The 23,641-nt window shown below is 43.0% G+C and overlaps 1 protein-coding gene across 1 annotated transcript in view; it reads left to right on the forward strand.

Annotated features, from left to right (window-relative positions):
- The window catches only part of PAPPA (pappalysin 1), a 572,334-nt gene that overhangs the window by 379,476 nt on the left and 169,217 nt on the right, over positions 1 to 23,641 (forward strand). The window contains exon 10 of the mRNA XM_069241521.1: positions 8,498 to 8,691. Coding sequence (XP_069097622.1) covers positions 8,498 to 8,691 — 194 coding nt within the window. The remainder of the gene's footprint in view (positions 1 to 8,497; positions 8,692 to 23,641) is intronic.

Consider the following 23,641-nt stretch of genomic DNA (forward strand, 5'->3'; position numbering starts at 1 on the left):
CTTGCTGTCTGCAGCAGGGGTTGGCCGCAAGGCCTGGCCTGTGGTCCATCCCTGCAACCAACCCCTATACCCACATAACCCTGTGCTGCGCAAAGTCGAAGGCTGTGTGTGCAGAAGTTTAGCCGCAGGGCTTAGCCTGTGACCAGGCCCTGTGGACAACCCCTATAACCACCCAGCTGTGCACAGGGGGTGGTTTCTGCAGGGCCTGCAGCCAACCCCTATAATAACCAAACCCCATCCCCCAGGGTCCAGCCTAAATATATAATTCTTTTTTTCGGGGGGGGGCACGTAGCCCCCCTCCAAAGGCCGACCTTGCCCCGGGGACCCCATCCCATTTTAACTGAGCATAATGTTTGCTGCAACTTGGCGGGAACTGTCAGCTCCCACCAAGTCACATCAAACAGGTAAGTCCTGGGCGAGGGCACCCCGGGACATAGCAAGAGTCCGCCCTGGGGTGTGATAGACCCTAGAGCCATTAATGGCTCCTTGAGGATGGCTGCTCAGCCACCTTCCAGCATCTAAATGGCCTTTGGGAGGTGGTGGTCTCCGGGGCCTGGGGTCCACAACGGACCCATATCTCTTTTTAAATTAGCCCTGGGGAGGTAGCGGTCCCCGTGCTGCGGGAGAGCCGGGCACCCCTAGTATTTACTTTAAAAGATTTGCCCTAGGGAGGTGGCGGTCCCTGAGCTGTGGGGGGCTGGAAACCCCCCCATTCACTTTAAAAGTTTTGCCCCAGCTAGGTGGTTGTACCCAAGGATGCATGGGAAGGCCAAGCGATCACCACACGTTTCATTTGTTTAAAACCCCGGGGAGCTGGCAGTTCCAGGGGGGAGGGCGGTCAACCCCCCACATAGAAAATGGGAATGCCCCCGGGACCTCGCCCACCCGGGAGCTTGTAATAAACAAGAATGGGAGTCTGCGATTGTTTTTCTTTTTTTTCTTTGAAGTTGCAACGTCATGAATTTGTGGGGAAAATGTTAATTTAAAAAATGTGTTTTTGCTCTCAGAGGGGTTCCTCTGGGACCCCAGCACCAGACCTAAGGGGTCAGGGTGACTCTACACTGGCCCCTTGTCTTTCATTTTTAGTTTTTCTATGGGACTCGACTGAAGCAGAGTCACAAGATGGCTGCCAACAATCCCTGGTTTCAAGTGTTGGCAGCCAATCATAGCTCTGTAGCTCCATGCTCGAGTTCATTAATATTTGTGAAGCCCTCGCGACCCCAGATATACAACGTTGGATTTTTGTTAAATTTTTCCTAAACTACTGAACGGATTTACACCAATTAACCAAAAGCACAATCTGCATACCAACAGCTAGCTTTTTGCCAAATTTGGTGTATTTCCATCTAGCGAATCGGGCTGTAGTCATGTTCAAAGGTCCTATGGGAATTAACTTGGGAAATGCGGCTTTTTTGCCCCCCCATCCTTTTTCTCAGCCCCGCTTGATGGATCACCCCGATCATCCTTCTATGCACAACAAGAATCACTGGGGCACCGTTTTTGAAAAATTTCGTGAAGATTCGACAAACAGTGCCAAAGATATAGGCAAGTAAAAAAATGCTTTTCCTATGGAAACGTCCGAAATATAACTACCTACTGGCGATTGTGTGTATGTAGCGAGAGGGTGTGTGTGGGAGATCAGCAGATCATCCTACATATATGTAGATAATGAGAATCAACAACAGTAATTTATTCAGTATGAAAATTATCAACCATGCAACTAAATTAACAACACAACACATAGCACTTTCAAAAATCATTGTCAAAAATACAATCTTACACCTATCCTAACCAATAAATACTTAAAAACAGAGATTAAAAAGAAGTTCATTAAACCAATTTGTATATCGCCTCATGTCCTGCTAACCATTTTACACATATAAAATAATTACGTTCCAGATTTCATTAAAAAATAATATTTCAATAAGATTACAGATTTAGGCTCATTTAAAACTACTCTATATTGTTCCGCCAGGTTATAGCTCCGTTAAGAAAAGACCGCAACCCCGCCACACCAGTGCATCAGAAGCCATGCGCAGCCACAGGAAGGCTGGGCGATATTGCACAAAACCCCTAGGCCTCAGTAGGGGGAATAAATAGCGTCGCCTAAAGGGGGCATAAAAAACACAGAACAAAGTAAAATGAATCAAAGTTTACAGAGACACTCCATCACAAGGGCATGGTTTTATGGATTTTTCATCAAACTGACCAAGCAGGAAAAAAAGATTGCTTCAGATAACCCCTAGACGGAATCGCGAGATAAGAGTCCTTTCCCTCACATTTCTTAACTCCAAGAGATACGCCTCAGGACCCACCCCCATCTTTAACATTATAAAATCCCTTACTGATTTTTTCCTTAATTCCTCCTCCTCCCTCTTAGCCCCCAAGATTTTGGAGAAATTCTGCTTAGCCCAGCGTTTGTCAGAGCTGGTTAGACCCTCTGGAGCCTCGTACATATCCGGCCGCCCCAGTACATAGGCTACTTTTCTAATATACATCAGCCAGTGAATATCCTTTGCATGCTCACTTGCCATGCAATCCCCCAGAATCTCTCTGTTAAAAGCGGCAAACTCGTTAGTCCAAATAGAGATCCATTACTTGAGGGGAACAATCTTGATAGTATCTTCTATGAAGTCTAGATCCAATTCAGCATGCAAACAGAAGCTGGGGGTATTTTGGCCAACTCCTAACAACCTCCTGCAGAAGCTATTTTCCTCTATTGCAGGGGACCTGTTTTCTGTATATCCCCACAGTGGAGCCCCATACAGCAGGACTGGGAGACATTTTCGCCTATATACTTCAAGCGGGGCCTTAACAGGTTTATTTCCCACCCTTGCGGCATACTCGAAAGTGGCACCAACTGTTGCATTGAAAAGTGGCCCTCTCTTGGAAATACAAGATTTCCAGGTACCCTTGTCATCGAAATTAATCAAAATTAACCCCTCAATAGGGGAATTCCTGAACCTTACTGATTGCTTGCTCATTTATCTTCAGCCCCTCCACCCTGCTGAGTGGTTTCCGATACACCATCAAATGTGATTTATTGCAATTTATCTCTAGGTCTAAAGCTGACATAAAAATTTCATAGGCTCTAACCGCCTCTCAAAGGCCATTCATAGTGCGGGCCATAAGCACTGCGTTATCCGCATAAATTAATACCGGGACATTCTTACCATTAATTTTAGGAGCATCCTTACAGCGTTCGACTAAAAAATCAAACAGCCCATTGGTATACAGAAGAAAAAAGGGTAGGAGCCAGGGCACATCCCTGGCGCACACCCCTTTTAAGCTCAAAAGCATCCGAGCATTCCCCATTTGCCCCAACCCTCACATTTGCATTAGTTCCTAGGTGGAGGTACCGAAGCAGCTCCACAATTAGGGGATCCATTCCCAGCCGGGTTAGCTTCTCCCACATTTACTGAATTAAATACATGTGTGTTCGTCTTAGCAAAATTCAGAGACAAAGACAAACAGTGAATGTCCAAGGAGAAGAAGAGAGAGAGCAATAGGGGATGGGGGAAAGAGAGAGTGAGAGAGAGAAGTGTGGAAGGTAAGAGGTGGGAAGCAGATGTATATATACTCTAGCAGAAAAAAAAGAGAGAGAAGGTCTGTATGCTTGTCTTCACAGAAATATGGAGGTTATGTGTTTGTGTGTATATGTTGAAAGGGAGAGCGAGGGAGGGAAAGAGAGAAACAGAAAAGGAGATTGAGAGAGAGATTACCATCTGAACATATATATATATATATAGAATGCATCGGGAATGTTTTCCATTTTAGCAAAGTAAATAATATGGGCATTTGTTGGGGTGAACACATACTGGAAAGGAACTGAACACTGGTACTTCTAATTGTTTAGTGTTACAACCATATGCTGAAGAGAGAGTAAGGTAAAGCACCAGAAAACATAAGGACCATTTCTGTCAAATGTTTTCATTTACTTTTGTGCAATCACTGAGATTTCCTTATTTTTATTTGTTTTGGAGCATGAATCTTTTCTGGATTTGCATGCTGCGCGTTATTCCACCATCTTGTGGTTGGGTCTGGAATTCTCCACATTTGTAGTCCATCTTCTATTTTATTATTTTTTGGTGCATTAAGGGATCCCCATTTTGTGCTTCCTGTGATTTTGTACTTCCTACCCCGGAAGCTCCTGCTGTCACCATCTTCAGATTTTGTTTTTCCACCGTTGGTTCTGGATGCCTGGCTGAAGGATCTCCAAAACAGGGAAGAAAAAAGTTTGTGAGAAGTTTGTTAGAAGTTCCCTGAAGGATTGGACAAAATAGAGATAAGAACATCGAAGAAGAGGTACTTGCGAAGACTCCTAGACTGAAGGAGAAGTCAATGGTTTTTAGAATGCCCAGACAAGGTCTCTGTGTTCAGTGTAATAGAGAAGACTTTGTTCCAGTTCTGCTCAAATTGCCACCACAAATTCACGCAGAGGGATCATCACCTGCTCTGCAATCGCTACCTGCTGATAGATCATGGAAGTGATGACTGCAATGCCTGTGCCGGGTTCAAGTCCAAGATGCTGAGGGCAAGAGGGAAGCAGAGACAGGCACACTACACCATGCAGGGTCAAAAACCAACTCCATCCCTGAGAGACCTGGGTGTGTCGAGCGACGAGGAGGAAAAAGTCGCCAAATGTGCAGTGTGAGAAACATTCAACACTGACCTAAGAATCGTTGAAATCAAATCCCAGACAACAAAGAAAGAAAAAAGACTGCAAGTAAAAGATTCATCAACACCGAACAAAATGCCTGAGTCTCAAAAATCAGTCCCAAAGGCATTGAAAGGAGCCTCGTTGTCAAAACACTTGCAAGCCGAAGGCAGGCCCTGAGACAGAGAACCCCTCGGATCCCTCGAAAGGGACACCGTAGGTGGGAAGCCTCCCAAAAAGACACACTCATCGAAAGGCGGACAAGGTCGATAAACTTCTTCATCAAAGCAAGAAAGGTTTGGGGAGCAGCAAAGAAGCTTGACGACCGATACGTTGTCCAGGGATTCTTCAACATCAAAGAAGAAATTGACATTAACCCTTGATCCAGACGAATGCTTGTCTGAGATCAAGAGGAAGAAGGAATCTTGAGGCAGAAATAGTTGTGTTACTTCAAAATAAAAAAGACTAAGATGCATCCTTAAAGAAATATAGAATTCCTCTGAATACTTTGATGCTGAAACACAGGGGTGAGAAGGATGTCGATATCTAACCTCCTTTAACACCTGAACCTCAGGAAGACAAAGAATATCTCTTCTATGAGAAGGAAGAAGAGCAAGAAGGACTGGGTATGTTTCGGGGCTCAGAAGAGTCTGAGTATATTAAATCTCAGTGGCAATAGCTGAAGAAGGATTCCCCTGAGGAAGGTGTTGACTGCTATCCATCGAGAGCGTCGTCTCTGGGTGACATTGGAGGGAAACAACCAGATAATGAAGATGGTTGCTAACAAGAATGGAGTTCAGCTGGAGGAAGAAACATCAAAGTTGTGTTTCCTGCTGGAAACTCTGTTGCCATCCCAAGCCAGGAACCATTTCCTCCCAATGCTGCCAAGCATCCTAAACACAAAAAGGATGCATTTAAGGGGCTCAACACTTGTAGAGCAGTGACTCCAAGGGTAGAGAAGAAATATAAATATTTATCAAAAGACCAAGCTTACATCAAGGGTACAGTACTGGCTGATTCAATTATCTCCTCTACAGCATGAAAGAGGAGCCAACATCCCATCAAAATCTGGGCCACCTCCTGACAAGGAGAGCTAAAGGATGGACCTCATGGGTAGGAAATTTGAACACAATGCTGCCAATCAATGGTGCATCACAAATTCAAACGCCCTCCTGAACAGACATGCCTACCAGCACTGAGAAGAAATGGCAGAGCTAATGAAGCACTTGCTAGAACAATGTAAAAAAGAGAGCTGCACACCTGGCAGAAGAGGGCAAAAATATTGTCAATAAATGCCTGAAATCAGCATTGGATGCATCAGACACAGCAAGCATGCAAATTATGGCAGATATCACACTATGCCATCATTCATTTCTGAAAATATCAGGGTTCAAGCCAGGGATACAAGCAAATGTCATAAATACCCCATTCGACGCAACCAGTTGTTCAGGAGTAGTGTCAACATCGCTTTAAACCAACTCAGAAAGGACAATGAGACTGCTAAGTCCTTTAAGGTGTTGCAGCCTGGAGGAAATATATATAGAGGGGCAGCGCCAACATGAAGGCCTATGAGGGAAGGGAGCTCCCAAACTGGCACATCACAGCAGATGTTCCAGGGAAGCAGCCAAACTTCTACACCCTAACAGCACTGGCATTTCCAGCAGCAAGGATGGCAGCCCTTTCGAGGAAGAACACAGGGAAGGGAACAGACTCCCAGGGGCAGCACAACCCCAGTAAACAAGTGACTTGCCAAAAACACACATCAGTGGGAGACAGCATAATGAACTTTCTTCAGAAGTAGAGGAAGATAACGTCAGACTAATGGATCTTAAACATCATAGAGTTTAGATTTTGCACAGGATTGGACAAGATAGCCTCCAGCAACTGGGACCAAAAAAGAAAGTCCATTCAAGGGAAGAAACATCACATCTACACTTGGACGTAGAGGAATCACTAGGAGAAAAATAAATAGAAAAGGTGTTTAGAAGAGAGATCTAAAAGGAAATTCCTCAACATATTTTCTAAACCCAAAGGTAGACAGGTCTCTATGTCTAATTCTAGACCTCAGATTCATAAACAGGTTTATAAAATCTCAAAGATTCGAGATGACAACCTTACTGGAAGTCATCCCCCAGTTGAAAAAAGGGGATTACATGGCAATGATAGATCTAAAGGACGCCTACTTGCACATCCCAATAAATGCAAAACACAAAAAATACCTGAGGTTTGTGGTGAACAAGACACACTACCAGTTCACAGTGCCGGCATTCTTGATAAAATTAGCACCAAGAGTCTTTATAAAAAGTGTATATCAGCAGTAACAACTCACTTAAGAAGACAAAGCATACATATCTATCCTTACCTGGACAACTGGTTAGTAAGAGCAAATTCACACAACAAGTGCAGAGATCATATACTGCAGGTTATGAGGACACTATTCACATCAGGTTTCTCTATAAGCATATAGAAGTCATCACCAGTATCAAAGCAAGAATAATGTTTCTTGGAGCAAGAACAAATAGGTTGCAGCTTCAAGAATTTTCTGGATTCACAAGCAACCCACCCACCTCCACCAAGAATATTGAAGAAGAGAACAGAAAAACAGAAAAAAAAGAATCTGAAGATGGCGACCAAGAGTGGGAGCTTCCGGGGAGGACATGCAACATCACAGGAAACACCAAATGGGAGATCCGTTGACGCCTACCTGGAAAAACAAATAGAAGAAGGACTACAAAAAAAGAGAAGAATTCCAGGAACAACCATGAGATGGAAAATAATGCACAGCATGTAAATCCAAAAAAATCTTCAAGCTGCAAAACTGCACCTGCAGGTAAGAAGCTATTTTTCTTTTGTTTTTTGTTTTTAACATATGAATAACAACTATTTTAAAATAACTGCTAACAATGGACATATGTAGGTGTGTATACCACAGCTCAGTATGCATGAGCTTAGAGAGTTGCGCATATTATGTATTTGTTTACCTGTTCTATAAAGTACAACCTGTTTTTTATCTGTTACCTTAAGTTCTAGGATTTAGTACCACGAATTGTATGTGCTGCATGCATGGTTTCTGTAGGCTGATGTACACATATGGTTTCTGTGAGCAGGTGTGACGTACTCCTTTATAAAAGTTCTGTGAACGGTTTTAATATTTATGTAGGAGGTAACAAAAATGTATGGACACATAAAAGTTGTCCACCTTTTTAGTCTTGGATGCACAGATAATGTGCATGTGTTTGACACGTTGGCAACATCTTTTGTTCAGGGCACAAATAAAAGTTTGTACATATATGTCCTAATATGTATCATGATGGCTACAGCATGCAATATTTTCAAACATTTACATGGGGCACATTTTCATACAATTACCTAAATGAAAATCATTTACAACAGGGGTTTCCTACTTACATCCACAAAGGCTGGGTCCATGCCATGTATTCAAGATTTCCAAATAAACTACATCTACCGAAAACGAGTTGAAAGTCAGTGACTATCCAGAAAAGCTGGCATGAATTTGGACTCCAGGGTCGGTGTTCAACAACACTATGTCACTCTATGTGTAACTATTATACCACAGTTGTGTTTTCTACCCACAAAACATGTTTAAAAAGTCAGAGGGACTGAGGATTTCCTCGTTGCAAAGTACATTGTAAAAGACACGTGACTTGTTCTTTCTACTGGATACGCAGATGTTCAGGTAAGCCTTCCTGCGCAGTGTTGTGGGATGTGGTTTGAAGTACACTTATCCCCAATAAGCAGTTGATCATTGCTTCATCCACAAAAGTAATGCTTGTAGAATGACGATAATAGCAGCTGATGTGGAAAGTTGTGTCTTTGCAGATGAGCCCAGCCGATGCTACTTTCATGATGGAGACGGAGTTTGTGAGGAGTTTGAGAGAATGACGAGCATCAAAGATTGTGGCGTGTACACACCTCAAGGCTACATTGACCAGTGGGCTTCTAATGTGTCTGTCTCTCACACAAGCTCCCTTTGCCCAGCATCAGTGGTCATTGGTCAACCGGCAGCATCTGAGGTCAAGATACTTACATCTTATTTTCTCTGTTGACTTTCAAATCACTTCTGTACATTTTCTCTTTGTTGTCTTTTACTCTGCCTCTTGTTTTTTTTTCTTAAAACTTGAAAGTTTCTTGATGAAGTACACTTTACAGCCAGAAGATAGACCCATTGTGGCATTCTATTACAATTCTTACAACTTTACCAGGCACCATAAAAAGAAAATGAGCCATTAGTCATTGGCATATGATTGCCAAGTTATAATGCTTAGAATCGACAGGTTGTGACTGGACTGTATGTCTACTATATAAATCAAGCACACAGGTGCCGTGTTTCCTTGAGCCAGCCAAAGGCATCTGGTATTCAATGGGTACCACTTATTTAAAGCCTTTCTTCCGTGTTCTTCAACTTATTATTTTTAAATGTAATTATGTTTACTCATTTTTAAAGCAAGATAAAGGAGAACATAAGAACAAGTTTAGGATCATGAACAGGAGACAAGAGAAAGAGAGAAAAGTGGCATCTCGCAGACCAGAGAGGGAGAGAAAGACCGGGACCTGGGTGTGCTGAAGCTGTATCTTGGAATTGGTTTATTTCAGATACTTCAAGCTACAGTAGAATAATTAATATACTATAGATAATGCTATGGTGAAAAAGGTGACATAAGTAGGAGATACCCGGAAGAAGGAATGAGATGACGAAACAGCAGGTAGACTTACAGTACTGTTCCCTGGCTGAACAATCAGTCTACCATAGCATGCTTTTAGAGGTTCTTTGGGCTGTGGTTAAAGTACGCCTGCCATACAACAGTATTCACAAACTATGTGTCAAGGGCATGCAGTTGGATAGCTAGTCCAAATAGGCTTTCCTGCATTTCTAGTGACTCTATGCAAAATGTCTAAAAGCACATTTTTTTCATATCGCTCATTAAGACCCCCTTTCCACAATATGTACTTAATTTTCTTCCATCACCTTGTTTGAGCCTGCTCAGCGGCACTTTACAGCGTGATACGTTTGTTAATGTTGACAGCTATCATACCTTCTTTGCAGTTAATTGAAATGGAGGTAGCCTGATCAAAGGGCTAGGTTGTTGATCCCCTGAGTTCTTATCCCGGCTTCCCTTCTGATGCCACTGTTAACCCTGTAGAGATCATGGGCAGCAAGCAATTCGTGCACTGTTCTTCAGTTTCCTTTTCTACCAAAATGAATAGTGCTTACACACAGTTCTGTTATGTGTTATGCGCTATACAAAAAGTGTATACTTAAATATAATTTTTTTTTTTAAATCCTGTGCATTGTGAAGCCTGCTCTATGATGTTGATACTGCAAGTCAGCAGGTCATTTGGCTTCCTTGTCTTCTTAAAAAGTGCTGCATAATGTGTCATTTGAGCACCAGTTTCCAAATTTGGAACCATGTCTTGTTTACAAACATATTGGATCTTGTCTTCAGGCTTGTCCATGTAGTTTAACAAATCCTCTTGCTTATGACTTCACATCATCTAAAGGGAAGTGCAGTTTTCTTCTATAATCTCGATATCCTAACTTTTTTTCTCAGGCTGACACGTTGGTGGTAGCAAGAGGCACTGAAATCCATTTGACCAATTGGCTGAATGGTAAGACTGGTATCTTGGCTCTTGCAGCATCTCGGTGTCAGCAGTTGACCGTGAAGATCATTTACTGTGCAGTATGCCAATGAAGGACACTCCCCGGGGTTATTTTATGTGGTGCTCAAAGTGGGCATAGCACATCCTGCACCAATTATTAGTCTGGCAATATGATGTCTGTGGTGGCCAACACAATTTTAAGACGTTCTCTATCAGTGGTGCTGACTGCAATTCTACCATTCTACCAAGATATTGTTATACATAGATACTGCAGCCAGAATATCAACTACCACAATAGGGTGGATGTAGGTATTTCTAGCTAATTATAGATGTAGGGCCAGATTACGACCTTGGCGGAGGGGATTACTCCGTCCCAAATGTGACGGATATCCTGCCCGCTGTGTTACCAGTTCCATAGGATATAATGGAACTTGTAATACAGCGGACGGGATATCCGTCGCATTTGGGACAGTGTAATCTCCTCTCCTAAAGTCATAATCAGACCCTTAGTATTTTTAACCTCACCTATATGTATCTTGAGTAAAACAAGAAATAATCTTCCTAAATCCCATAACGTGTTCTCTCTGCGCCCAGAGCACGGGAGAGAAACACACACAATGGGGAGTGAAGGAGGAGAAGGAGGAAGAAAAAGACAGAAAAACAGAGATAAAGGAAGGAAGCAGGAACCTGCAAGAGTGAGATAAAGGGAATGGGAGTGGCTGGTGGTGGATTAAAGATGCATGAGATGGATTCAAGACTACGCAGCCGAAGTATCTGTCACCCCAACATTCAGCAACCCAGGCCATGGGCTTCGGAGCAAAACTTGGGGTCCCGCACAAATTATTTTACAAAGCAGTAGAGAAAAGGGGCAGTGGGTGTTTGTTGTTGCATGAAAGAGACATGAGGTGGAATCAAGACTACACAGCATTGGTACTTGGTAACCCAGACGTTTGGCAGGCCGCAGTCAAAACCTTGTGCCCCAGTAAATCATTTCTTACAAATGAAGCACTGGTAAGAGGTGTGCAAAGAAGTTGGTTTCAGCGTTCCCCCTTGCATTGCAGGGCCTCCCGGGCCTAGATCTGAACCTTAAAGGTAGCTGATTCAGTATGGCAACCCTTCTGTGTGGTGAGTAAGTACCACGCAGCGCCTGCCTGGGCATTCCTTCCTTGAAGGAGGGAGCAGGGGTTACCCTCGTGCAAGTGTCTCAAGTCTGCATGGTCTCACCACATGACAGAGAAACCCCTTCGCAGGCGGGGGCGCGCGACCACTTCCAGCCCATTCATCTGCACTATGCGCGCAATGTGTGGGTGAAGTGCTGTCTGCTGAAGAGGGAAGCAAAAGGGCAGCACTGTATAATCTGGTTTTGTGTTTTTTACCAGAAAGTATGTAAAAAATGTAAACGGAGTAATTCACGTTTTTAATGTCATTAGCAAGCCGCAGGAATACGGAGAAGTACAGGATGCTGTGTCTGCGCGGGGAGGCGTTCCAGCGCCGACCACGTTCATTGTTCTAAGCCGGGAAGTAAAACACAGAAGGGATGCAACCAACCCAGGGAAGATCAGCCCTTCGGGGCCGCCGGCATCAAACCCTCGCAGCATGACCATCACTTGGCCGGCATTTCATGACATTTCATGAGGGCTCTTGAAGGTTTAATGAGTACGTGGGGCTGCAGAGGCCAGCCCGTGCACCGAGAGCCTTGCAGTCGCGCGCTGAACCTGCCAGGCTGTCAGGGCCCCTCGTATACAGGGAGTTGCCCCTCACTTCTGCCACTCAGGGTATTATTTAATAGAGTTGGCCTGTTATCTTTCTTAGAACTCTTGTAAGTGGGTGATCGACAGCTCAGCAAATTCTTGTACCTTCTGGTCGGATACAACAGAATCATATTGGAGAGTGGTGTGGGTCTGGAATATCGCAAAGGGAATATCGAGTGGTCACGCTATCGTTACCACTGTATCGAAGACCAAAATATCGACTGGTAAGTATGTATAGATGTTCTGTACCCCAGTCTACGTACCTTCATGATATATACCTTTTCCGGGTACGTAGATGTTGAATTACAAACAGTAGATCTGTACCTCCCTCTGTTCACTTACCTTCTCAATATTTTATTTTTTGATACTTTGATGACAATATTGTGGCCACTCGATATTCCTTCTGCAAACCTTCAGAGAACAACTGTTGAATAGTGATTGATCAGAGTGTCTTAGGACCCCAACTCCACTTTGGTATCATGTTAATGCTTGACAGATCGCTAGTTGAAATCAAATAAATGGTTACGGTTCGAGAGTTCTTGCAGGATCTTAATTGATTACCTTCTCAAATCTCTAGCAATACTGCGCTAGGTGGACACCACTGCTTGTTGAGCGAGAAACAGGCACCATCGCGGAACCCTGCAAACGCTTCCACTCCCTAACCTACAGGTTGCACAGCAGGATATCCCAGTCACTGAAACAAAGCAATCACAATCACCCTCATGCCTGGGGGTTGAAGAACATCTCTGCAACGACTCAGACATAAACGGTTCAAGATCGTGTACAGAAGTCTTAGGAAGAGAACTAGTTTGTCGATGTGAAAGCAGGGAGTTTTGTTTTCAGTGCTGGATCAAATGACAGGTCTTTGCAGGGTTCATTCACAGTCTCAGTTAGAACAGTTGTTGTTCAGCTCCTCAGTGACTGTGTGACATTGTCATCTCTATCCACAGGTCCATAATAGATTAGTAAGTGACTGTGATTCCCCACAATCATCCTCATACTACCAGTAGGGCCACTGTACTGAAGTGACTACTGCCCTATAGCAGAATGGTGCACATGATGATCCACAGAGCTTTTGTATATGATTGTGACAACTGTTCCACCCTGCCCAAGAGGTAGACATGCTAAGAGATTTCTAGTGCATCAGTATAGTTTCTGTCCTGACCCGCAGCAGAAGAGTGTTCATGATGAGCCACGGACTCCATGTATATGTGTTGTGATTGTGCTGCCTAACTGTAGGAGGTCAACAGGGTAACCCAGAGCAGGCTAGTGCATCGGTATAGTGCTTTTCCAGCCCCTTAACATAAGGTGTGTATGATAATCCAGAGAATCGTTGTATATGTGTTGTGACTGAGTCACAAGCGTGCATCAGGCTATATTTAATGGCTTGGCATAATCATTTTTTCTAGATTTTTTAGCCAGCGATAAGAGGTCCTAAAGGGATATACCTGCTATTCTCAGTCCATGATTGGCCACTTTCTTTTTTACCCGTTTCTTGTGGCATCCACACAATGAGTGATTGTCTGTGCATAGCTTGGTAGTATCTGCAGAAATCCAGAGCAGCCAGACCCAATTTGTTACTTGGTGCCATCATGTTCTTCTTGGACACTTTAGTTCTCTTGCCTCCATACACAAATAATTCAGTTTTCCTCTGAAGTTCTGTTATTTCTTCTCTGGGGATTGGCATTGATAAGGCATAAAACAGGTATAATAGTCTTGGCAATACATACAATGTTACAATGACCAGTTGTAAGAAATTGGGCTATTGGTGGAGGTGAGGGGTGAAACTCTTCTCAAGCAGCACCACAATTCTTCTCAGGGTGAAGTCACCTGCAAATCCTAAATTAACCTGTGCTCAACCCTCGGGTAGCTTGGCACAGAGCAGTGAGGCTTAACTCAGAGGCAATGTTTTAAGAACTTGTGCAATACTTCCTACAGTAACACAGTTAAAACACAGCACAAAGCAGCCTACAACAGAATAAGAAAAATAAAGTTGCTTTTTAATAAATAAAACAACAAAAACTGGTTGCGCCGGACTAGGACAAAGTCACAAGTTCAGGTCGACCACAGTGGAGGGGAGGCCAGCTATAGGGTTCTAGCTAGGCCTGCTGAACAAAGTACTTTCAATCCTGGGTTGCGGAGCGTTGCAAGGATTCACATGCAAGGTCCTGTTGCATCAATGTTGAAGATCCTGTTGATGAGGGCTTGGAATCTGTCTTCGGGGATGCGACATGCAGTTGGGGGCAATGTGGTGGTTCTGCGGAGCTGCGAGGCTGTGATGCGGTGTCCGACATCATCGGCAAGACCAAATAGGATGAAGGCTGCAGCAGCAATGCAGGTCCTTACAAAAGGTCTAATCCATGCTGCAGCAGAGATGTGTCATTTCTGCTCACGGTTGCCTCATGCAGCAGAGGACATGCATTGGTTCTGCTGGATCCACAAAGGCTGGCAAAGAACCTTAAGCACACTTCCAGGGATCCAGGACTGAGGTGACATCACTTGGGAGGGTGAACTCAAGGATGGCAAAGTCCAAGTGCAGTTGCAAGGTTGTTGAAAGCCTGTATTGTCCCTGAGGCGTTCAGGCCAGGAGGCCAGCCAACTACCCCATGGAGTCACTCTGGGTTCAAGAGATTTAGTTCCAGTCCGTCTCACCTAGGCAGGAGGGCAGCAGGCAGCAGATCAACACAGCAAAGCAGCATCACAGCAATGCAGTACTTCAATAGAGTGCCATTCAGCAGACTGGCAGTCCTTCTTCTTGGCAGAGTATTCCACCGGTCCAGAAGTGTACTGAAGAGTTGATGCCTGAGCTCTAGTATTTATACACAGTTGTGCCTTTGAAGTTGGAAGAAGCTTTAAGAAACTCCCTTGGAAGTCATTGTGTCTTCCCTGTACTGGCTGTAGACTAACTACAGGGGGTATGCAGCCCTTTTTGTGGAGACAGGACACAACTTATTCAAGTGTAAGTGGGGCTGTGCCCAGTTCCTCCTTCCCCTTTTGCCAGTGATGGTCCATCCGGGCACAACTAAGGTCCCTATTATGTGTGGCTCTCTAGGAGGAATACATAAAGCCCAACTGTCAGCTATACCAAGTCATGTGACCAGAGATAGGCTACAGCCAGTAAATGGCTAAGGAAGGAAAAAGGAAAATGCCAACTTTTTAAAAGAGCCATTTTCAAAACTGCAATTGAAAATCCAAGTTCACCATAGGTTAGTATTTCAAATTAGGATTCCAAGTATACAAAACATGATCTGGTTAACCATTTCCATTTGGAGGTTGCACTTATAAAAATGTAATAAGGTAATTCCAATGTTATCCTATGGGAGTGGTAGGCCTTGCAGTAATGAATACTGAATATAATAGTTTTTCACTACCAGAACAAGTAAAGCTTACAAGCACATGTCCTAATTTTTTAATACATTGCTCCCTGCCCTCTGCTGTCCATGGGGTGACTTAGTTGCATTAAAAAGGAAGGTGTGGGCCTTGCAAAAGGTTTTTTTCCAGGTCAAAATCGCAGTTTAAAACTACACACACAAGCTGCAGTGGTAGGCCTGAGACATGTTTAAAGGGCTGCTTAAGTGTGTGGTACAACCAGTGCTGCAGGCCCACTAGTAGTATTTAATTTACAGCACCTGGGTACATGTAGCACCACTTTACTATGTATGTGTAAGTAAATTAAATATGCCAATTGGGTGTAAGTCACTCTAACATGTTTTAATGAAAGAACACAAACACTTTAGCAGTGGTAAAGTGCATAGAACCCTAAATTCAGCAAAAACGAAATTAGCAAAAAGTAGATGGTAAAGGCAAAATGAAAGTGACCCTCAGAGAGGGCCAGGCCCAACACCCATATTTGAATCCTTTATAACAATAATAAACACTTCTTTAAGTCTGCTTCTATAAGGAAGTCCAGATAGTGGTATGATGAGAATAATCTCCCGGTAGTTTATTCATGTTTATGCCCATTTGAATAGGTATTTCAATGTCAATGACTCAACTGAGTCCACTAAAAGCATGAGATTAAATATTTCAGATTTATCCTTATTAAGGAGAGACTGCTGACCCCTCCCCACTCAGTGACAAGTTGTCACTGATTGACACTCGCCATGAGCGCTTCAGGGCTCAAACCTGAAGCCCTCAGGTCGAAGTCAATGGGTGACGCTTCCCCACATCACCGAGGGGAAGTGCCTCGAGGCACTTTGCTGAGCTGAGGAGGTCACACACATAGGAGCTGTGACCTCTTCACCCCAGCAAAGTTCAGCTCCGACAGGCAGGAGTCTGCCCAAATCGCGCATGTCTCGCTCCTGGCTGCCTGATCTGAACATGAAGAGTGTCTGTCAAGCTGACCTTTGCTCAGCCTGACAGCCACTCTTCATGAGGGGCAAAAGGTGGGGGGCGTGGCCCCTCCACTCTAAAGGACGGGCCGCGGCTGCCCTGCCTTCAGGTGTTGGGCACATTTTAAGAAGTGTCTGTCTCAGGAAGCTCCAATTGACCCAATCATTGCCTTCTAGGCATAGAGTGCTACCATGTTTGCAGAATGTTTTTCCTGGTAAAATTTTTGCAGGTGGGTTGCACTTCATATATTAATTTGCCTGACAGTCTCTTATAAATCTAGACTAGTCTCTGTCCAAGGACCCTGGCATACTTGGCCAGCCAGCTGTCTACAATTTCAGCAAAAACATTGCCGTTTAGTTTAAGTAGTGGTATGTGCCGGTATGATTTCTACTCTTGGTTTTGATCTCAAAGTCATAGCTGTCTCCTGTTACAAACTCTTCTCTTGAAATGTGTTAACTAGAACCATTAGAATTGGTAACAGTAGCTCTCCAAACGTCCTGTAGAATTGTGCAGAATACTACCAGCTTCCCCATATTAAATGCATGTATGGCCTACCTTACCACAGTTTTTTCAGCAAGTCTGTCCAAATGTTCCCTTTGGGCTAATGACAACGTGGGTAGTGGAAAAGGCTTTAGGTACATTTCCCCGTCTATGGCATCTGCACCTCGTTTTTCAAATTTCTGGTAATTCTGGTAATTTCTGGTAATAATCTCATTATATTTTAACGTTGGGCAGTGCTAATATCAATTTTATGTGATTTTTCTTGTCCTGGCCTTTGAATGAAAATCCAAAAGCTTTTCTACCTTATTGGTTTTATTGTAATGTGTTTGCTGAACCAGTAATAATGTTTACTCAACTTTTTTACTCTTTAATAGGGTGCGCTATCCTTTTAATCGGTTGATCTTTCTCACCGGTATGCTAGTAGTCTGAGATTAATTTACTGGGTCCTTTTCTCACAATTCTTTAAGTATCTCCCTCTGTCACTAACCTGTACTATAAGTTGGCATGGACATCTAGAGTTATGCGAATGCCCCAGGAATCTTTCAATGGTTTGAAAACGCCTTTGCAGTCGCAAACTGTAACATTCCAAATCCCATGTAGGAATGGATGCCGTGCTCAATTTGAGCCGGTGGTTTCCGGTGCGAGCCACGGCACTTATTTTTCAGGGATGGCACTTGTGTGCATCAGGCACTTCCTGCGAGCAAAAGACACATATGGGAAAGACAGAGGAAGAAAAAAACGAAAAAGCGTCACAAAGGAAGAAACCAGAAAGCTGCATGAGTGAGCTGAATGGACAGGGTGTGGCTGTAAACAGATTAAAGAGGCCCGAGATGGCTTCAGGATTACGCTGCCTCAGTATTCTGTGCCCAAGTGCAGCAGCCGCGTGTTTCAGAGGAGAGCTTTGGGCACCGGCACCTTTTTATTCACGAATTAAGCACTGAATGGATTACTTTTTCATGCCTCCTTCCTAATTCATGAATGGGTCTTTAAATACATTTTGCAAGTCGTTAATGCTTTTCTGACTAGATTTGGAAATCTTAAGCGTTTACAACTGCAAAATGGCTTTGTACGCCGGGCCATACCGGCTGTAAACACCGATAATATGTATATATCTGCGAGCTTCCACAATCCCTGTTTTCTAGTCTCGGGCCTTTTTAAGCATTTCCTACAAAAATGTCTGGTATGGTGCTTTGAACCACAGAAACGGTGGTAATGCAGCATCCCTACAGTGCTCTAACTGTGAAGAATGTCGATTCTACACAATGAGAGACTCTACAACATCCAGCATTGTGCCCCTACAATCTGACCCTTTTTAATGTGTTGAGTAGTGCTCGATGGTCTCTGCTTTGATCCCCTCACAAGAAGAAGACATTTGGCCTCCTTGTGGCAATGCATGAAAATACCCAGGTCAAGCCCAGGGCCTAAAGATAATATGTCTTCTTTCGTCCCCTCCTCCCCCACGCACACTTTGTTATGCAGATGAGGGAAGAATTTCTCAGGGTTGTCAACCGAAAAGGTCACCTCATTAATGAGATCAGCTTGTGGATCAGCAGATTATTTAAATATCCATTGTTGCCCTAGTTGTAAAGGAGAGAAGCACACATTTTCCTAATTTCTTCCCAATGGTGCTCTGATACACTACACACAGGGACAGCTGGTGTTGGGAAGCCAGGGCAGCACAGAGCACTACCACCCAGTCCAAACTCTTCAGTTGCCAGCATTCTCCATTCCTTGTTGTCTTCTAGTGAGCACATTTAGGCCCCGATTTACAAATGCTTTGCTCTGGCTTTGATTTGCTTTTCTAATGTATACCAGACACAAGGTGTTGAGGTGGGATTTACTATCCACTGCAGACCATTGTTTGCTTTAGATAGTAACTCAAAGTAACGCAAAGTTGAGTAGCTTCGCGTCAAAGGGGCATTCCATGATTTGGGTGTGGGCATGCCCATTCAACACCCCATGGGTTTTGATGCGAATCCCTAGATGCTAAGAATTATAGACAGGGATTTGCGCCTTAAATCCTACACATTCTCGAGGCAGGTTCTTAGTTTGTCCCACTTTCTATGTGTGCTGCATTGTACAGCGCACATACAAAGTGGTAAAAGCCTTAGAGCTTGGGTTTTGTACTGGAAAAGACCCCTTGTGGTAGGAAACCGATGCTTCAGACAATGCAGACACACTTGCATTATGGTGCAAGGATGCGTGAGTTGACGCATGGCTGCCGAAGGTGTGCCAGTGCAGGGAGAGAGCAGAACAGTGCCAAATCTTAGTAAATATGGCACAGTCCTGCTCTTTCGCTTCCACGCAACGCAGCACAGCAACTTTTCTTGCTGCCAGGTGTTGCGTGACTTCTTGATTAATCTAGGCAAGTGTGTTTGCAAAAGCTTTCATCCAGGTGCAACAGGCAGAACCTGCAAGCTTTCACAAACCTTGAATAACAATGTTGTCCAACTGTGGTCCAGATGGGCGTGATCCAGTCTCATTATCAAGACAATGACCAACAATGTAAATGATTCTCGTTAGTAATCATTCAATGTAAAATTCTCATGTTGGTACTCCAGATGTCTGGCACACATCTGGGCTTTGTTGACTGACAATGGATTTCACTGTTGTGCTTTCACTACAATAAGGGCCAATGGAATTATGCAATTATGCAGGTGAAACATTTTCTGCATAATTAGGGAATTGTTTCTATCTCAATCGGACCAAAACTTACTAAAATACTAAAAAGTTAATTAGTCACCTTTCATTTCTAATTACTGTATTTAGCAATTAAACTGGTGTTAACGAGGTCTAACTTTTGCCCAAACTGAATGAATGTGTGTTAAGACGTCAAAAGAGCAACATAATACTGGTAGCGATTATGCCCTTAATTCAACTTATCTTGCTACTTAATTTAGTGAACTCTTTCGATAAACTGGTCTGCAGTTGCTGTATCTTTCCATTGGCCCTGACTATTAGCAGCTACGTCTATCGAGAACTTAAAATAGTTACACAGAGTAGTGTTAGGTGTGAAGGATTAACTAGTGTAACAGCATTGGTCCACTGGGCTGAGATCTTCAAAATATTTTCCAAGAATCGACCATACGGGATACTCGATGGCCACAGCTAATTTCAATCAGCAAGTACCCGTAATAGGTTTACAGTAATAATGAGGAGAGAGGGAGTAAGCAAACGTGTGAATAGTCACCCTTAGAAAGATCAGTGTTCAGCATCAGTCTCTAGACACTGATGTGCCAATTACCTCTATATTTGTGGGATCAAATATTCAAGAATTAAGATGTGAACATAGGAAATTCAATGAATAACTTAAAAATTAAGCATGAGGTTTCTGATCAAAGAAGGCCTAGGATGTGAATTCCAAATCCTGTAAGCATAGTCTGGTGAAATTAACACTTTCTAAGTTAGCAAAGCAGAATGTTGTTGGTACCACTACAGATATTTCAGACGTCCCAGGTGTCTATGGGTGCAAAATGCTGCCTGCAGGTAGAGAGTAAAGCTTTTGTGGTTATAAAAAACACATAACCACTTAAATCAGACTCTGGGTTGAGTACCTATGCAGGTTATTCTGTGCATTGAAGGCACAAACCCTTTTACCCAGGACAACTGAAAAGAAAACCCTAGCATTTTGAGTCAGGTGTCATTGTAAGATTTTAGATTTACCAAAAGTACAAAAAGTTAACAATTCCAGTCAACTACGCAACCAGTGATGATCCTGCAAATCCTATGAACCAGCACATGTATTAGCAGTGTTAGTCAGTCTAGTTGTTTGAAGGCATCTTGAGTTCAGTGATTATAAGGTTTCGTCTAGAAAGTTGTCAAGTTTTTTTTTTTTGCAATGCCCTGGAACAATATATTTTCTTGGTTCAATGAATCAAAATGAGACGTTTTGGCATGTGCAGCTTCATGACAAAGTGTATTGCCTCAATTTCTTTTTGGCATCAAGCTGCAACTTTAAGAGTTAAAGTTCTAATGATCTCATAGAGGCAAGCACATCACATTGGTTTGGTCTTCCATTGTTTTTGGCAAATTTCCTTATTAAGTGTATAAGACTGACAATGCAGTCTTGCTTTTCTTAGGAAGTCTAGAAGCAACTTAAAGCAAATTTTGGAGAGGCATGGAGAAAGAGTACACACCGGGGGGACTCCTAATGCTATCTCATCCATAGTGAAAGAAAATGACTCCCTTCTCCAAGTAAGACAGTAGTAAACTGAAATTGAGGGATGTTAAAACTGTGAGGGCGTTCCAAGGAAATTGGTGTGGTTGGATGCGCTCAGTCCACGGTCTTTAGCAATGGTGACTGTTGAACTTTGAAAATTTGAGATTTAAATACCTGTGTGACAATTTACAGAGTAAGCAGGCAGAGCAAGTAATCCCTACTTCAAGAATTTGGAAGAAAAGTCAAGTTTTAATAGAAAACTTTGAAACAATTATGGCAAAACAGTAGTCTTTCCAGCATGATTTCCCTAAATATTGGCTATACAGTTATATGCATTTAAGGCAGTAGATAAACTGTGACTATGGACTGTTGCTTGTCCAAAACACACTTGGAATCGTTCTTTAAGTAAGTTTACTTGATTTTACACCCTGCTTCTTTCAGCTAGATTCTCAGCTATATGGTATGGTAAGCATTCTACTTGGAAGAAACATGGTGGGAAATGGGAACCAATAGAAATCTGACATTAACAGTCTGCAGCCTGCAGTTCAATGAAAATCCTACATGGTCATACACTGATGCTACTGGTGAATTATGTTGTACTTATAGCATCATGGAAAACGACATGTACAACAATCCTGCATAATTAGGACTTAAGAACCAGTCGTAATAATATCAAAAACAGTTTATTATAATACATATCAAATCCTCTAAAGAAGTGATTCAATAGTAGCTAGAGCAGTAACTGCCCTCTAGTACCAAGGAACAGAAACCACAATCACATGTACTATCATTATCAAATACCAGATATTTTCATTATCTGACATATATTTTTAGCTATATTATGCCAGGGGGTGCAGGAATGTTATAAGGAATAGCCACACAAAGTCATGGTTAAGCCACTACTATGGTGGGGATAACCAGAATACCACCCTGAATGGCCAGAATATGTTATGGAAAGGCTACTAATAGACCCGAGATAGCTAGAACTTCACCTTGCATGTCCACAGTATTAAGAGACGGACAGACAAAACATTCCAATGAATTTCCACAGTAAGTCTAAGAAAGGTCACTAATATGCCCAGGATAGCCAGAACGTTACCATGAATGGCAAGAGTGTATGTTGGATATATATTGCTAATATGCCTGGGATAGCCAAAATATCACCTTGAATGATGACTGTACTGTTAAACAAGGAATATCAGCCTGTTACCACAAATATCCATAGTGTGCCATGGAAAGGCTTCCAATATATATGAGGGATCACTGGAGTATCACCCTCCATATTCACAATAGTTCAGTTATGAGTCTGTTTTATGCAGGTGAGAGCAGGAATGTTGACCAGGATGCCCACAGTATGTCATGAATGGGCCCCAATTAAGCCTGCTAGCTAGAATTTCAATTTTAATGCAAAAAGCATGCCATAGATGGGGCTCTATCATGAATGGTATATCAATTTTGTTTCTTCCTGAATGCAAACATTGTGTCAAGAATGGTTCCTTATTAAGTATGGGATAGTCAAAATGTAACCTTGCATGCCTACAGTATGTTGTGGGTGGAATGTCTGAATACCTCCCATAGACAACCTTATGACAAGGTTAGCCACATGTTGTCAGGAGCCCCCGATAGATGGCCATATTTGCCAAGGACAGAGACCTAGAGTTAGAGAGAGATTCCCACAGTCATGGAGCAGTCATAGGCGTCTTCTGATGACAACTACATAAACAGGTTGTTTTCTATACAATTTTAAAGAAACCTTGCATAAGACCATCAGAGCCATTCCTATTGTTGACTACATCTGGGAAGAAGGTATAAAGGCAATGAAAAACCTGACCACAGTAGCTGCAGTGCTACTGTGCCCAGCCAAGAAGTATAAGACCCTAGAAGACTCTCCAGCCTGCCTAACTGGACACCCAAAACCTGACTCTGTAGTCACCCAAGCACCACTACGCCATTCCAACAATCCACCTGCACCAATTTCAGCACCTCCTGAAAACACCTGCAAGTGGTTTTCTTTTCGACCAGAGGTACAAAGCAAAACTCTAGACCTCCCACATGATGGTGAAGCCCTTTTCGGGAAGCACAGACCCTCCAATCCATTAAAGCAGATACTGATACCACAAAGTCGCTGGGTACTCTGCATTATCAAAGGATTGTTTTTGTGGTGCACGAGGTAGAGAGCAATTCTATTACAAGGGAGGCTACCAAAAATATAGGTACCCAATACACCAATCTAGGTTGCAACAGTTTCATCCCCAATATCAACAGCGAACCCTCCTCAGGGAGCATGCACAAGGCAGACCTAGATGGGAAAGCTCAAGCCCCTGCCATGCACAGTGTTTTCTTAAATTATTTAGAGGAATTTGAGGTAATTAGCAGTGTATGGTGAAAAGTTATAGTTACCTTAGGCCCCAAATTAAAGTTACTTGAAAGAACTCTAACTACTGGATTTTGATGCTTTTGTAGGAGTAAATTCAGAACCTAACTATATTATCCCTGTAACCTTTGTTTTTTTCCAGTGAATTTCTATGTTTTTTTAACACACATGTTAATATTTGTGTCAGGTTGTGGCATGCCAGTCAGGGCCTTGCTTCTCCCAAGGATCTGAAATTGGCTATATTTTGC

The sequence above is a fragment of the Pleurodeles waltl genome, chromosome 6 (assembly GCF_031143425.1).
Source record: "Pleurodeles waltl isolate 20211129_DDA chromosome 6, aPleWal1.hap1.20221129, whole genome shotgun sequence".
Taxonomy (NCBI): Eukaryota; Metazoa; Chordata; class Amphibia; order Caudata; family Salamandridae; genus Pleurodeles; species Pleurodeles waltl.